This window comes from Hydractinia symbiolongicarpus, chromosome 2, assembly GCF_029227915.1.
Source record: "Hydractinia symbiolongicarpus strain clone_291-10 chromosome 2, HSymV2.1, whole genome shotgun sequence".
Lineage (NCBI taxonomy): Eukaryota > Metazoa > Cnidaria > Hydrozoa > Anthoathecata > Hydractiniidae > Hydractinia > Hydractinia symbiolongicarpus.
Genome location: NC_079876.1, coordinates 11,831,753 through 11,846,574, shown reverse-complemented (window position 1 = coordinate 11,846,574; position 14,822 = coordinate 11,831,753). Strand labels below are relative to the sequence as shown.

The 14,822-nt window shown below is 34.0% G+C and overlaps 1 protein-coding gene across 1 annotated transcript; it reads left to right on the top strand.

The window, feature by feature from the left end:
• Positions 1-3,972: 3,972 nt before the first annotated feature.
• Positions 3,973-5,067, top strand: LOC130629431 (uncharacterized). The gene is made up of 2 exons (XM_057442617.1): positions 3,973-4,633; positions 4,821-5,067. The coding sequence occupies exons 1-2, from the start codon at positions 4,161-4,163 to the stop codon at positions 4,879-4,881; spliced, it is 534 nt and encodes a 177-aa protein (XP_057298600.1). The 5' UTR covers positions 3,973-4,160; the 3' UTR covers positions 4,882-5,067.
• Positions 5,068-14,822: the final 9,755 nt, after the last annotated feature.

Sequence of the window (14,822 nt, the reverse complement as noted above, 5' to 3'; positions counted from 1 at the left end):
GAAACCTTGTGTTTACAATTATATTTGATTGATGTCAAGACTTTTGGGCTGAAGAATCATCTGAAATGAAAATTTTCAAGATGATCGTATCATCATAATAAAGATACAAAATCATTAGCAACACTGGTAAAAACTTTAGAAATAAAATAAAATGGAATAAAAAATAGAATCAATGTCTGCAGAATGAATTTCCAAAATGCACGTAATTTAGTTATAGCTAGCTATAAGTTCCTTATAATTGATGCAATCAATATGTTTTAAGATAAGAACTAAATACATACATTAAAATCCACGACAAGTAACAACCAACCATCCAACATCCAATACATATGATATAAGACTCATAATGATTGAAAAAATCAAAGGGAAATATGCGCTTTTTCACAAAAATGAATAAACGGCGCGTCATTAAACAACTTTTCGTTCCTGAAGTTTCGTTTCCAAACACTAGCCACCTAAGGTGTGACTCGGTAACTTGTCTCGGAATATGAAATACGTTTATCTTAAGCTAGACTTAACTACACTATAATAAATACAACATTATGAGCACTAGATCTTAAGACATTCTTTTGAAAATCAATGTCAACCCACTTTATAAATAAAACTTTTACCGCCTCAGCTAGTGTCTCATGTAATCTCGCACATAAATTGGCTCCGTGTAAAATATTCACCAATGTGTTCATTTTTTATTCCGAGACGAAGAAAGGCTAAACGAAACACACATTCCTGCGTATGGTGTAAACAAAGAGCAGTAAAAGTCAAATTGAATGAAGGAGTTTACATTTTTAAAGTTCTTTTTGATGTTTTAACATTTTGCAGTGGAAATGGTAAACTTTATAAAATTATATGGCGTGCATGAAAAATGTGGAATGGAACAAAAGGCCTTTATGGCTTTATCAAAATCACATGTTGTGATAACTAATTCACTGTGGTGAAAGTTCAAAGTAAAGAAATATTTGAAATACTTGTTTTTTATTAATTACTATGACAACACGAATTGTTGTTTAAACCCAATTTTCCTAGATGAATTTTCACATATTGATCAATCCTATTTTTAAATTACACATGCGGGCATTGGGTGGTATGTCCCGTGTTGATTTAACAATTTTGTCGCAGTAGAAACGGTCCTTTTTGAGACATTTTATTTGCACTGAATTTGAGTTGATTAAAGTTTTGCATTTTATTATAATCTGAGTTCTTTACAATTCTTAGTGTAAAAATATGCTGATGTTGTTTTCCTGTCAGCTGCGAGAATTGGCTTAAAATTAACTAATCAATTAAAGTATTGTTGTACACACAAGGGTATTATAATACAAAATTGCACAACTAATAGGATTGTTGATGTATACCTGTTGTCATATTTAAAGTTTCATGAGTGATACATGCAAAATAATGCTTGTAAATGAAAAGAAAAAGTTGCTTGGGAACTTTGAATTGGAAGACACTTTGCTATGGCACGTTTTAGACGTCAATTAATGGTTATTAAACGTGTTTAATATTAGCCTACTAAAAAAGATAATGGTATAGTTTAAGTTATTTTGTGGAAAAGCCCGAAAAATGGAAGAAAATCATTTCCGTTCTAAATTTGATCGAATGTAGTAACAAAAAAGATTGACATGCTTTCTTTAATATTCTAAATAAATTGATATTTATCTAAAAGGAGTAATTTCAAACCTTTCTGATAGAATTTACTTTTGCATGAGGCATAACAAAATTACATAGTTGTTTTGTTAAAGATTATATACCTATAAATTTTATGTTAATACTGAAAAAAGTAAAAAGATTTTTTGTAAAACGATTCTTGCTTGACCTAAGAAGACGCTATGAAGAAATTTCACGTAAATCGAACACAATCATTTTTTAAGGCACACCTAGATTGAGCGCTCAACCTGACATGTGATTCAAACCCAGGATCCACTAACAATAGTAGTAGATATCAAACATATATTATCTCATGACTTTTAATACTAATTACAAAGCAGTGAACATAAGAAATCCACAAAATAAGGCTAAACCGGGTATTATAGTGTCCTTTTACTTAAAAGTTCCATACTCCAATATTAACCTATTGACTTGACATTTGGTCTGATATGGTTTTGGGCTGGTTCGATGAAATTTAACCAAATAAATGTTTTGTTATCATCATACTTTCTTATATTCCAGAATTTACCCATTTTCAGAAACGCCCATAAGCTCAGGCTCAGAAAATATTAAAGGCAAACCTTACAGTTATGCCAGTCAATTATGCCATTGAAAGAAAAATTTAAAACAAATTTTTGCTGATTTATTTTTGTGATTAGATGCTCTTGTGGTGAGAATACTGAATTAATCTTTAAAGTTGGTTTGCCATTGCCAATTGTGAGCGCGATGTTACGGTCACACTCTTCATATAGAGGAGCCTTCTGAAAGTAGCCTTGTTTCCAAAATAGTTATGTTCTTCAAATCTAAATATAATTTAACAGGAATATTATATTGATCTAAAAACTTCAGTTCGTTGAACCATTATAAAATTTCGGAAACGTCATAATTATTATGATTTTTGATATTTGAGAATAATGTACTCAACAGTTTTCTGCAAGTAAAGCTGAATTTATAACATAAAACGAAAAAATAAGAGTATAATTCATTAATTTTCACATCGCGTAGGATCGTGTTTTCTCTTTCTCTGCTCTTAAAATAGTTATTACATATTTACATTTATGTTATATAATAATAACTAGTTCAAGAAAAAGTTGTAAAGAATTGTTTATTAATCAAAGAAAGCGTTTGAATATCGTTTATGACTAAAGCTTTTAATGCACTCAATTTTGCATAAAACTGTTTCTAATATAGCAGCTCCATTCTATGATATTTCAAATGTCATATTAATTATCCACCAGGCAAGTGTATTTGTTAGCATATAATGTTTCTCAAAAAGGAATATTGTGTTTCCAAAAAGCTGAATTTTTAATAAAACCTGAAAGCATTTTCTTATACAGTATTCTGTCCAATTAGGGGACACTCTAAAAGGCAAAGACATCTTATTAGCGGACATTTTGCTCATACACTGACCGTTTTATAGTCAAAGACTCATAAAAACTTTCCAAAAAGCGGACACTTAATTAGGGGACACTCTAATTAGCAGACAATATTTTTTGCACCAAAGAGCAAATATGGTTTTTTTTCTCTCCAATTAGCGGACAGTTCAAAAAAAATAAACGATCTCAATAGAGGCTAAAGATCGTCAAGATAAATAGCAGAAAACAAAAAATAATTAAAAACATTTCGAAATAAAATCTGTAATCCTCCGTCATTTGTTAAAATTTGTTTGAAAGACTTTAAAGATCTGTAAAGATTGAAAGTTTGTTTCGTTATAATTATGTTAATATTATATTATAATTTGTTATTTTTCCTTTGTGATAGAAAAATCGGCCTTATTTTCTAATTTGCGGCTTAAAATGTAAAACTTTCCAAACGTTAGACACTTTAATGATTTACCGATGGTGTCCGCTAATTGGAGAGTATACTGTACATCGGTATAAAACATAAAATAATAAATTTGCTCTCTGGAAGCTTCAGGAAATGAAGGTTCATATCTTCAAATTATTTTAATTTTTTTAACAAGAAAAATGAATCGCATGACTTAATCTCGACTTTACTGTTCCGTCAACATATAAAAACTTAAAATTCAGTGCACTCAAACCAATTAAAATGCACTTTTGTTCCTATGTTATATGTAAGGTACGGATGGAATTAAGGGCAAATAATTATTTTTTTTAAAAAAGTTTTAGTTCAACAATTCCGGACAAAATATTATTAAGACTGATTTTTCTGCGTTTCCTTGAAACATTGCAACGCCCGCACTAAAAACAAAGTTCATCCGTACAATGACATAAGTATTTTGCTTTTCTCTTCCAGGAAACACAATTTTAGGCGAATACGAATTCTCCTAAAACATGAAGTGGATATTCGGAATATTAAAGGGAAACTAAGGTCAAAAAAAAATGTTATTAAAAAAAAATTAAGAACGTTGTATAACATCTAAATAAACTATTGAAAAAAAAATTAACTCTTAATTTTCATTATTTAGGCTGTTTTAGCCCATTAAAGTTCTAAGGTTTTCTGAAATTAACCGTGTACTCCATTCACGGTTCCTCGTGAACCATACAGAATTATGACGTATGAGCCGCGAGACTCAAAATCACTTAGTCATGGATAGTAGCGAAAAAAGTAGTTGTGCTAGTGAACATAGCGAAGTATATAGTTCTGAAACAGATGAAAGTATTTGCAAAGGGTGTTATGATAACGAACCTGAATATACTGAAAGTCAGTTGAAAAACATTTGTTCATCAAAAACTGCGAATGATATTTCAGACGACGACGAAGATGAGGATTTAGACTCAAGCAGGTTAGAAAACTTACATTGGTGTAAGTGTAAAAAATGTGATATACACGAGTTAATGACTGTTGAAGAATGCAAGTGTTGTTTGGAGTTTACAACTTTACTGGGAGAAAAGCTGGAAGAGAATACATGTATTACCTTGCATAAAGATTTTAATATTCTTTGTTTAAATCGCACCGTATTAGAGACAGCAAGCATTAGACATCGCAGATATCAAAATAATTTCAAGGATATAAAATCTTTTCAAAACAAGTAAGCTTATTATTCTACCTTTCAAAACAAATATAAAATATTACTTCATATGCGAAAAAAAAGTGCGTTCTTTATCTACATAAAAGTTCGTTTACTGAATGTGAGTCAAAGAATATTTAAAAATATGTATACAACATTTTGTAAGGCCTAGGTTCCACAACAACAAAACATATTATATTCTTTTTAGACAACTACGCTTTTCAGCATACAGACAATATACGGCTTGGGTGCATTACTATGAAATGTAATGTCTGTGAAAGTGTGGTTTCTTTGTTTTCACTAAGTAACTTCTTTACGGTCTAGAATAAAAAAATGAAGTGTAGATCAACCCTTATATTTTTCTTCGAAGTCCAGCCAGGTGCGCATGAAAACTTAACCTGGTTTTCATTAACATTGATAACAAAAATAACATATGATAATAAAAAGTAATACTAGTAATAATATTCGTGCGTTTTCGTTTGCCGGCGATTAAACTTCTTTTATTCAGCGTCTCATCAAAAATGAAAACATTTTTGAAAACTACAAGTCTCATGTGTTTTAGTGGTGAAAAAATAATTTAAAAAATCGTTCAGGAAATGAGTTTACACCCTGGGTACTTCTTTGTATACTTTTGACTATACGGGCCGAGTCCGGGATTTACGGGAAATCGCAGGTTTTCGTTTGCCGGCGATTAAACTTCTTTTATTCAGCGTCTCATCAAAAATGAAAACATTTTTGAAAACTACAAGTCTCATGCGTTTTAGTGGTGAAAAAATAATTTAAAAAATCGTTCGGGAAGTGAGTTTACTCCCTGGGTACTTTCTTTGTATACTTTTGACTATGCGGGCCGAGTCCAGGGTTTACGGGAAATCGCGGTTTTTCGTTTGCCGGCGATTAAACTTCTTTCATTCAGCGTCTCATCAAAAATGAAAACATTTTTAAAAACTACAAGTCTCAAGCGTTTTAGTGGTGAAAAGATAATTTAAAAAATCGTTTTGGAAATGAATTTACTCACATAGTACTTTCTCTGTATACTTTTGACTATACGGGCCAAGCCCGGGATTTACGGGAAGACGCGGGTTTTCGTTTGCCGGACATTAAACTTCTTTTATTCAGCGTCTCATCAAAAATGAAAACATTTTTAAAAACTACAAGTCTCATGCGTTTTAGTTGTGAAAAAAAATTTAAAAAATCGTTCGGGAAATGAGTTTACTCCCTGGGTACTTTCTTTGTATACTTTTGACTATACGGGCCGAGTCCGGGATTTACGGGAAGTTGCGGGTTTTCGTTTGCCGGCGATTAAACTTCTTTTATTCAGCGTCTCATCAAAAATGAAAATATTTTTAAATACTACAAGTCTCATGGGTTTAGTTGTGAAATAATAATTTAAAAAATCGTTCGAGAAATGAGTTTACACCCTGGGTACTCTCTTTGTATACTTTTGACTATACGGGGCGAGTCCGGGATTTACGGGAAATCGCAGGTTTTCGTTTGCCGGCGATTAAACTTCTTTTATTCAGCGTCTCATCAAAAATGAAAACATTTTTAAAAACTACAAGTCTCAAGCGTTTTAGTGGTGAAAAGATAATTTAAAAAATCGTTTTGGAAATGAATTTACTCACATAGTACTTTCTCTGTATACTTTTGACTATACGGGGCGAGTCCGGGATTTACGGGAAATCGCAAGTTTTCGTTTGCCGGCGATTAAACTTCTTTTATTCAGCGTCTCATCAAAAATGAAAACATTTTTGAAAACTACAAGTCTCATGTGTTTTAGTGGTGAAAAAATAATTTAAAAAATCGTTCAGGAAATGAGTTTACACCCTGGGTACTTCTTTGTATACTTTTGACTATACGGGCCGAGTCCGGGATTTACGGGAAATCGCAGGTTTTCGTTTGCCGGCGATTAAACTTCTTTTATTCAGCGTCTCATCAAAAATGAAAACATTTTTGAAAACTACAAGTCTCATGCGTTTTAGTGGTGAAAAAATAATTTAAAAAATCGTTCGGGAAGTGAGTTTACTCCCTGGGTACTTTCTTTGTATACTTTTGACTATGCGGGCCGAGTCCAGGGTTTACGGGAAATCGCGGTTTTTCGTTTGCCGGCGATTAAACTTCTTTCATTCAGCGTCTCATCAAAAATGAAAACATTTTTAAAAACTACAAGTCTCAAGCGTTTTAGTGGTGAAAAGATAATTTAAAAAATCGTTTTGGAAATGAATTTACTCACATAGTACTTTCTCTGTATACTTTTGACTATACGGGCCAAGCCCGGGATTTACGGGAAGACGCGGGTTTTCGTTTGCCGGACATTAAACTTCTTTTATTCAGCGTCTCATCAAAAATGAAAACATTTTTAAAAACTACAAGTCTCATGCGTTTTAGTTGTGAAAAAAAAAATTAAAAAATCGTTCGGGAAATGAGTTTACTCCCTGGGTACTTTCTTTGTATACTTTTGACTATACGGGCCGAGTCCGGGATTTACGGGAAGTCGCGGGTTTTCGTTTGCCGGCGATTAAACTTCTTTTATTCAGCGTCTCATCAAAAATGAAAATATTTTTAAATACTACAAGTCTCATGGGTTTAGTTGTGAAATAATAAATTAAAAAATCGTTCGAGAAATGAGTTTACACCCTGGGTACTCTCTTTGTATACTTTTGACTATACGGGGCGAGTCCGGGATTTACGGGAAATCGCAGGTTTTCGTTTGCCGGCGATTAAACTTCTTTTATTCAGCGTCTCATCAAAAATGAAAACATTTTTGAAAACTACAAGTCTCATGCGTTTTAGTGGTGAAAAAATAATTTAAAAAATCGTTCGGGAAGTGAGTTTACTCCCTGGGTACTTTCTTTGTATACTTTTGACTATGCGGGCCGAGTCCAGGGTTTACGGGAAATGGCGGTTTTTCGTTTGCCGGCGATTAAACTTCTTTCATTCAGCGTCTCATCAAAAATGAAAACATTTTTAAAAACTACAAGTCTCAAGCGTTTTAGTGGTGAAAAGATAATTTAAAAAATCGTTTTGGAAATGAATTTACTCACATAGTACTTTCTCTGTATACTTTTGACTATACGGGCCAAACCCGGGATTTACGGGAAGACGCGGGTTTTCGTTTGCCGGACATTAAACTTCTTTTATTCAGCGTCTCATCAAAAATGAAAACATTTTTGAAAACTACAAGTCTCATGCGTTTTAGTTGTGAAAAAAAAATTAAAAAATCGTTCGGGAAATGAGTTTACTCCCTGGGTGCTTTCTTTGTATACTTTTGACTATACGGGCCGAGTCCGGGATTTACGGGAAGTCGCGGGTTTTCGTTTGCCGGCGATTAAACTTCTTTTATTCAGCGTCTCATCAAAAATGAAAATATTTTTAAATACTACAAGTCTCATGGGTTTAGTTGTGAAATAATAATTTAAAAAATCGTTCGAGAAATGAGTTTACACCCTGGGTACTCTCTTTGTATACTTTTGACTATACGGGGCGAGTCCGGGATTTACGGGAAATCGCAGGTTTTCGTTTGCCGGCGATTAAACTTCTTTTATTCAGCGTCTCATCAAAAATGAAAACATTTTTGAAAACTACAAGTCTCATGCGTTTTAGTGGTGAAAAAATAATTTAAAAAATCGTTCGGGAAGTGAGTTTACTCCCTGGGTACTTTCTTTGTATACTTTTGACTATGCGGGCCGAGTCCAGGGTTTACGGGAAATGGCGGTTTTTCGTTTGCCGGCGATTAAACTTCTTTTATTCAGCGTCTCATCAAAAATGAAAACATTTTTGAAAACTACAAGTCTCAAGCGTTTTAGTGGTGAAAAGATAATTTAAAAAATCGTTCGGGAAATGAGTTTACACCCTGGGTACTTTCTTTGTATACTTTTGACTATACGGGGCGAGTCCGGGATTTACGGGAAATCGCAGGTTTTCGTTTGCCGGCGATTAAACTTCTTTTATTCAGCGTCTCATCAAAAATGAAAACATTTTTGAAAACTACAAGTCTCATGCGTTTTAGTGGTGAAAAAATAATTTAAAAAATCGTTCGGGAAGTGAGTTTACTCCCTGGGTACTTTCTTTGTATACTTTTGACTATGCGGGCCGAGTCCAGGGTTTACGGGAAATGGCGGTTTTTCGTTTGCCGGCGATTAAACTTCTTTTATTCAGCGTCTCATCAAAAATGAAAACATTTTTGAAAACTACAAGTCTCAAGCGTTTTAGTGGTGAAAAGATAATTTAAAAAATCGTTCGGGAAATGAGTTTACACCCTGGGTACTTTCTTTGTATACTTTTGACTATACGGGGCGAGTCCGGGATTTACGGGAAATCGCAGGTTTTCGTTTGCCGGCGATTAAACTTCTTTTATTCAGCGTCTCATCAAAAATGAAAACATTTTTGAAAACTACAAGTCTCATGCGTTTTAGTGGTGAAAAAAAAATTTAAAAAATCGTTCGGGAAGTGAGTTTACTCCCTGGGTACTTTCTTTGTATACTTTTGACTATGCGGGCCGAGTCCAGGGTTTACGGGAAATGGCGGTTTTTCGTTTGCCGGCGATTAAACTTCTTTTATTCAGCGTCTCATCAAAAATGAAAACATTTTTGAAAACTACAAGTCTCAAGCGTTTTAGTGGTGAAAAGATAATTTAAAAAATCGTTCGGGAAATGAGTTTACACCCTGGGTACTTTCTTTGTATACTTTTGACTATACGGGGCGAGTCCGGGATTTACGGGAAATCGCAGGTTTTCGTTTGCCGGCGATTAAACTTCTTTTATTCAGCGTCTCATCAAAAATGAAAACATTTTTGAAAACTACAAGTCTCATGCGTTTTAGTGGTGAAAAAAAAATTTAAAAAATCGTTCGGGAAGTGAGTTTACTCCCTGGGTACTTTCTTTGTATACTTTTGACTATGCGGGCCGAGTCCAGGGTTTACGGGAAATGGCGGTTTTTCGTTTGCCGGCGATTAAACTTCTTTTATTCAGCGTCTCATCAAAAATGAAAACATTTTTGAAAACTACAAGTCTCAAGCGTTTTAGTGGTGAAAAGATAATTTACCAAATCGTTTTGGAAATGAGTTTACTCACAGGGTACTTTCTTTGTATACATTCGACTATACGGGCCAAGCCCGGGATTTACGGGAAATCGCGGGTTTTCGTTTGCCGGCGATTAAACAACTTTCATTAAGCGTCTCATCAAAAATGAAAACATTTCTGAAAACTGCAAGTCTCATGCGTTTTAGTGGTGAAAATTAATTTAAAAAATCGTTCGGGAAATGAGTTTACACCCTGGGTACTTTCTTTGTATACTTTTGACTATACGGGCCGACTCGGGATTTACGGGAAATCGCAGGTTTTCGTTTGCCGGCGATTAAACTTCTTTTATTCAGCGTCTCATCAAAAATGAAAATATACTTTTGACTATACGGGCCGATTTGGGATTTACGGGAAATCGCAGGTTTTCGTTTGCCGGCGATTAAACTTCTTTTATTCAGCGTCTCATCAAAAATGAAAATATTTTTAAATACTACAAGTCTCATGGGCTTTAGTGGTGAAATAATAATTTAAAAAATCGTTCGGGAAATGAGTTTACACCCTGGGTACTTTCTTTGTATACTTTTGACTATACGGGCCGAGTCCGGGATTTACGGGAAATCGCAGGTTTTCGTTTGCCGACGATTAAACTTCTTTTATTCAGCGTCTCATCAAAAATGAAAACATTTTTGAAAACTACAAGTCTCATGCGTTTTAGTGGCGAAAAAATAATTTAAAAAATCGTTCGGGAAGTGAGTTTACTTCCTGGGTACTTTCTTTGTATACTTTTGACTATGCGGGCCGAGTCCGGGGTTTACGGGAAATGGCGGGTTTTCGTTTGCCGGCGATTAAACTTCTTTTATTCAGCGTCTCATCAAAAATGAAAACATTTTTGAAAACTACAAGTCTCAAGCGTTTTAGTGGTGAAAAGATAATTTAAAAAATCGTTTTGGAAATGAGTTTACTCACAGGGTACTTTCTTTGTATACATTCGACTATACGGGCCAAGCCCGGGATTTACGGGAAATCGCGGGTTTTCGTTTGCCGGCGATTAAACCACTTTTATTAGGCGTCTCATCAAAAATGAAAACATTTCTGAAAACTACAAGTCTCATGCGTCTTAGTGGTGAAAAAATAATTTAAAAAATCGTTCGGCAAGTGAGTTTACTCCCTGGGTACTTTCTTTGTATACTTTTGACTATGTGGGCCGAGTCCAGGGTTTACGGGAAATCGCGGTTTTTTGTTTGCCGGCGATTAAACTTCTTTCATTCAGCGTCTCATCAAAAATGAAAACATTTTTGAAAACTACAAGTCTCAAGCGTTTTAGTGGTGAAAAGATAATTTAAAAAATCGTTTTGGAAATGAATTTACTCACAGGGTACTTTCTCTGTATACTTTTGACTATACGGGCCAAGCCCGGGATTTACGGGAAGACGCGGGTTTTCGTTTGCCGGAAATTAAACTTCTATTATTCAGCGTCTCATCAAAAATCAAAACATTTTTAAAAACTACAAGTCTCATGCGTTTTAGTGGTGAAAAAAAATATAAAAAATCGTTCGGGAAATGAGTTTACTCCCTGGGTACTTTCTTTGTATACTTTTGACTATACGGGCCGAGTCCGGGATTTACGGGAAGTCGCGGGTTTTCGTTTGCCGGCGAATAAACTTCTTTTATTCAGCGTCTCATCAAAAATGAAAACATTTTTAAAAACTACAAGTCTCATGGGTTTTAGTGGTGAAAAAAAATTTAAAAAATCGTTCGGGAAATGAGTTTACTCCCTGGGTACTTTCTTTGTATACTTTTGACTATACGGGCCGAGTCCGGGATTTACGGGAAATCGCAGGTTTTCGTTTGCCGGCGATTGAGCTTCTTTTATTCAGCGTCTCATCAAAAATGAAAACATTTTTGAAAACTACAAGTCTCATGCGTTTTAGTGGTGAAAAAAAATTTAAAAAATCGTTTGGGAAATGAGTTTACTCCCTGGGTACTTTCTTTGTATACTTTTGACTATGCGGGCCGAGTCCGGGATTTACGGGAAATCGCAGGTTTTCGTTTGCCGGCGATTAAACTTCTTTTATTCAGCGTCTCATCAAAAATGAAAACATTTTTGAAAACTACAAGTCTCATGCGTTTTAGTGGTGAAATAATAATTTAAAAAATCGTTCAGGAAATGAGTTTACACCCTGGGTACTTTCTTTGTATACTTTTGACTATACGGGCCGAGTCCGGGATTTACGGGAAATCGCAGGTTTTCGTTTGCCGGCGATTAAACTTCTTTTATTCAGCGTCTCATCAAAAATGAAAACATTTTTGAAAACTACAAGTCTCATGCGTTTTAGTGGTGAAAAAATAATTTAAAAAATCGTTCGGGAAGTGAGTTTACTCCCTGGGTACTTTCTTTGTATACTTTTGACTATGCGGGCCGAGTCCAGGGTTTACGGGAAATCGCGGTTTTTCGTTTGCCGGCGATTAAACTTCTTTCATTCAGCGTCTCATCAAAAATGAAAACATTTTTGAAAACTACAAGTCTCAAGCGTTTTAGTGGTGAAAAGATAATTTAAAAAATCGTTTTGGAAATGAATTTACTCACAGGGTACTTTCTCTGTATACTTTTGACTATACGGGCCAAGCCCGGGATTTACGGGAAGACGCGGGTTTTCGTTTGCCGGAAATTAAACTTCTTTTATTCAGCGTCTCATCAAAAATGAAAACATTTTTAAAAACTACAAGTCTCATGCGTTTTAGTGGTGAAAAAAAATTTAAAAAATCGTTCGGGAAATGAGTTTACTCCCTGGGTACTTTCTTTGTATACTTTTGACTATACGGGCCGAGTCCGGGATTTACGGGAAGTTGCGGGTTTTCGTTTGCCGGCGATTAAACTTCTTTTATTCAGCGTTTCATCAAAAATGAAAACATTTTTAAAAACTACAAGTCTCATGCGTTTTAGTGGTGAAAAAAAATTTAAAAAATCGTTCGGGAAATGAGTTTACTCCCTGGGTACTTTCTTTGTATACTTTTGACTATACGGGCCGAGTCCGGGATTTACGGGAAATCGCAGGTTTTCGTTTGCCGGCGATTAAACTTCTTTTATTCAGCGTCTCATCAAAAATGAAAACATTTTTGAAAACTACAAGTCTCAAGCGTTTTAGTGGTGAAAAGATAATTTAAAAAATCGTTTTGGAAATGAATTTACTCACATAGTACTTTCTCTGTATACTTTTGACTATACGGGCCAAGCCCGGGATTTACGGGAAGACGCGGGTTTTCGTTTGCCGGACATTAAACTTCTTTTATTCAGCGTCTCATCAAAAATGAAAACATTTTTAAAAACTACAAGTCTCATGCGTTTTAGTTGTGAAAAAAAAAATTAAAAAATCGTTCGGGAAATGAGTTTACTCCCTGGGTACTTTCTTTGTATACTTTTGACTATACGGGCCGAGTCCGGGATTTACGGGAAGTCGCGGGTTTTCGTTTGCCGGCGATTAAACTTCTTTTATTCAGCGTCTCATCAAAAATGAAAATATTTTTAAATACTACAAGTCTCATGGGTTTAGTTGTGAAATAATAAATTAAAAAATCGTTCGAGAAATGAGTTTACACCCTGGGTACTCTCTTTGTATACTTTTGACTATACTGCACTGCACTGCACTAGCTTTTAATATAATGATAGAGATAAATTAAAATTGTAAAATTTTATCAAAAGTTTCTTTCTTAAACCTTCATCTCCAGTTCTAAATTGGACGCCCCTAAAGATACACACCCGGGCGTTTTTAAAGCATTGTAGTATATGTATTGAATTCCTTTATATTAGTACTAAAAGTATTAGTACTAAATATTACTACTTAATACGTCGTCGAAGGAGAGATATTATTACAAAGGAATGCAAATATTTTCAAGTATTTATTTATTTAGTTGCACGCATCTTGTCATGAGAAGAACATGGCTCATCATTTTTTACTTGTTAACAGTCTTGCCAAGTTCTATACTTCACCAAAGTTTTTGTCATCAACTCAATTTTTCTTGAACATTTAAGGTTACATCATTAACATTTTCCAAATTTTATCTGGCAATATATATTTACTAGGTATTGCTGTTAACCTCGCTCCAAGGCCTCTAATTGCTGTCCCAGACTTTGGGAAGAAGTAAATTGTCGGATGAGGTTGGTTTTACTGAAAAGGGTTTGTTTGATAAGAAACATGTTTATAAGAAAGTCATATGTGAGTCTTCGTATTAAAAAATTAAGAAACATTTGCTACTAGATTGCTAAATGAAACTAAAGGTTAAAAACAACCTGAGTCAGACTGGAAATTCTTACATCAACATTCTATCTGTTATATAGATTACAAAAATGCAAGTAAACAAACATAATGCAACATGGGAAAAAATAAAAAGACAGGAAGATAAGGAAAGATGAAAACAAACAGCATTATAAAATTGAAAGTATCACCACAATAATATTTAAAAAAGATGAAGAAGTGACTAAACTTACCCGTGTAACGTGATTTTTTGTAAATATATATGTAATTATATTTTCCGTTCTGAGATTCTTTCAACGTTTAATGTTGTTCAACTAAAAAAACCAAAAATCATCTTTGAAGAACCAAGGAGACTAAATATCGATAATATCAGTCAATGATATTATAAACATAATTATCAAAAAAGATGGAGAACTGACTAAACTCACCCGTGAAACAGATTTCATATATAAATATTTGTATCTAAATATATATTTATCTTTTTTAAAAATTGTGCTGACGTTAAAAGCTGTTGAACTTTCTTCGCTGAAATCTAAAAGTTTATGACAAACCAACCCTAAAATATATTATGTTGTCTTATTGGTAATCGTCATGCAACATTGATTACATATATACTTATTCTTTTGTTCAAAATAAAACAAATTATTTATATAGTCATGGTGTAATACAAAGAGTATTGTAATTATATTAACCAATCATATTTCTTTTCGTGTTTACGTAAGTGTTTTTTCTCTCTCTAAACGACGCAAATGTAATCACATGACTACTTAGTTGCTTAGAGCTTTCACAAGAAACTCTTTCTTATTGTGTTCTTTAATTAGGTCATAACACACTTTGACTGTGTGTTACAAGATGTTTTGATCGTTGCGTTAACGGTAGAATCAGAAATATTCTCTCTTTGTTTGTGTAAAAACTAATATCGGTAGAGAACGATCTTGT

What these genes read in the sequence shown, in the direction of transcription:
- LOC130629431 (XM_057442617.1), top strand. Translation starts at nt 4,161, where the DNA reads ATGAGCCGCGAGACTCAAAATCACTTAGTCATGGATAGTAGCGAAAAA. An exon ending in ATAAAATCTTTTCAAAACAA is followed by an intron (nt 4,634 to 4,820) that starts GTAAGCTTATTA and finishes TATTCTTTTTAG; the next exon opens with ACAACTACGCTTTTCAGCAT.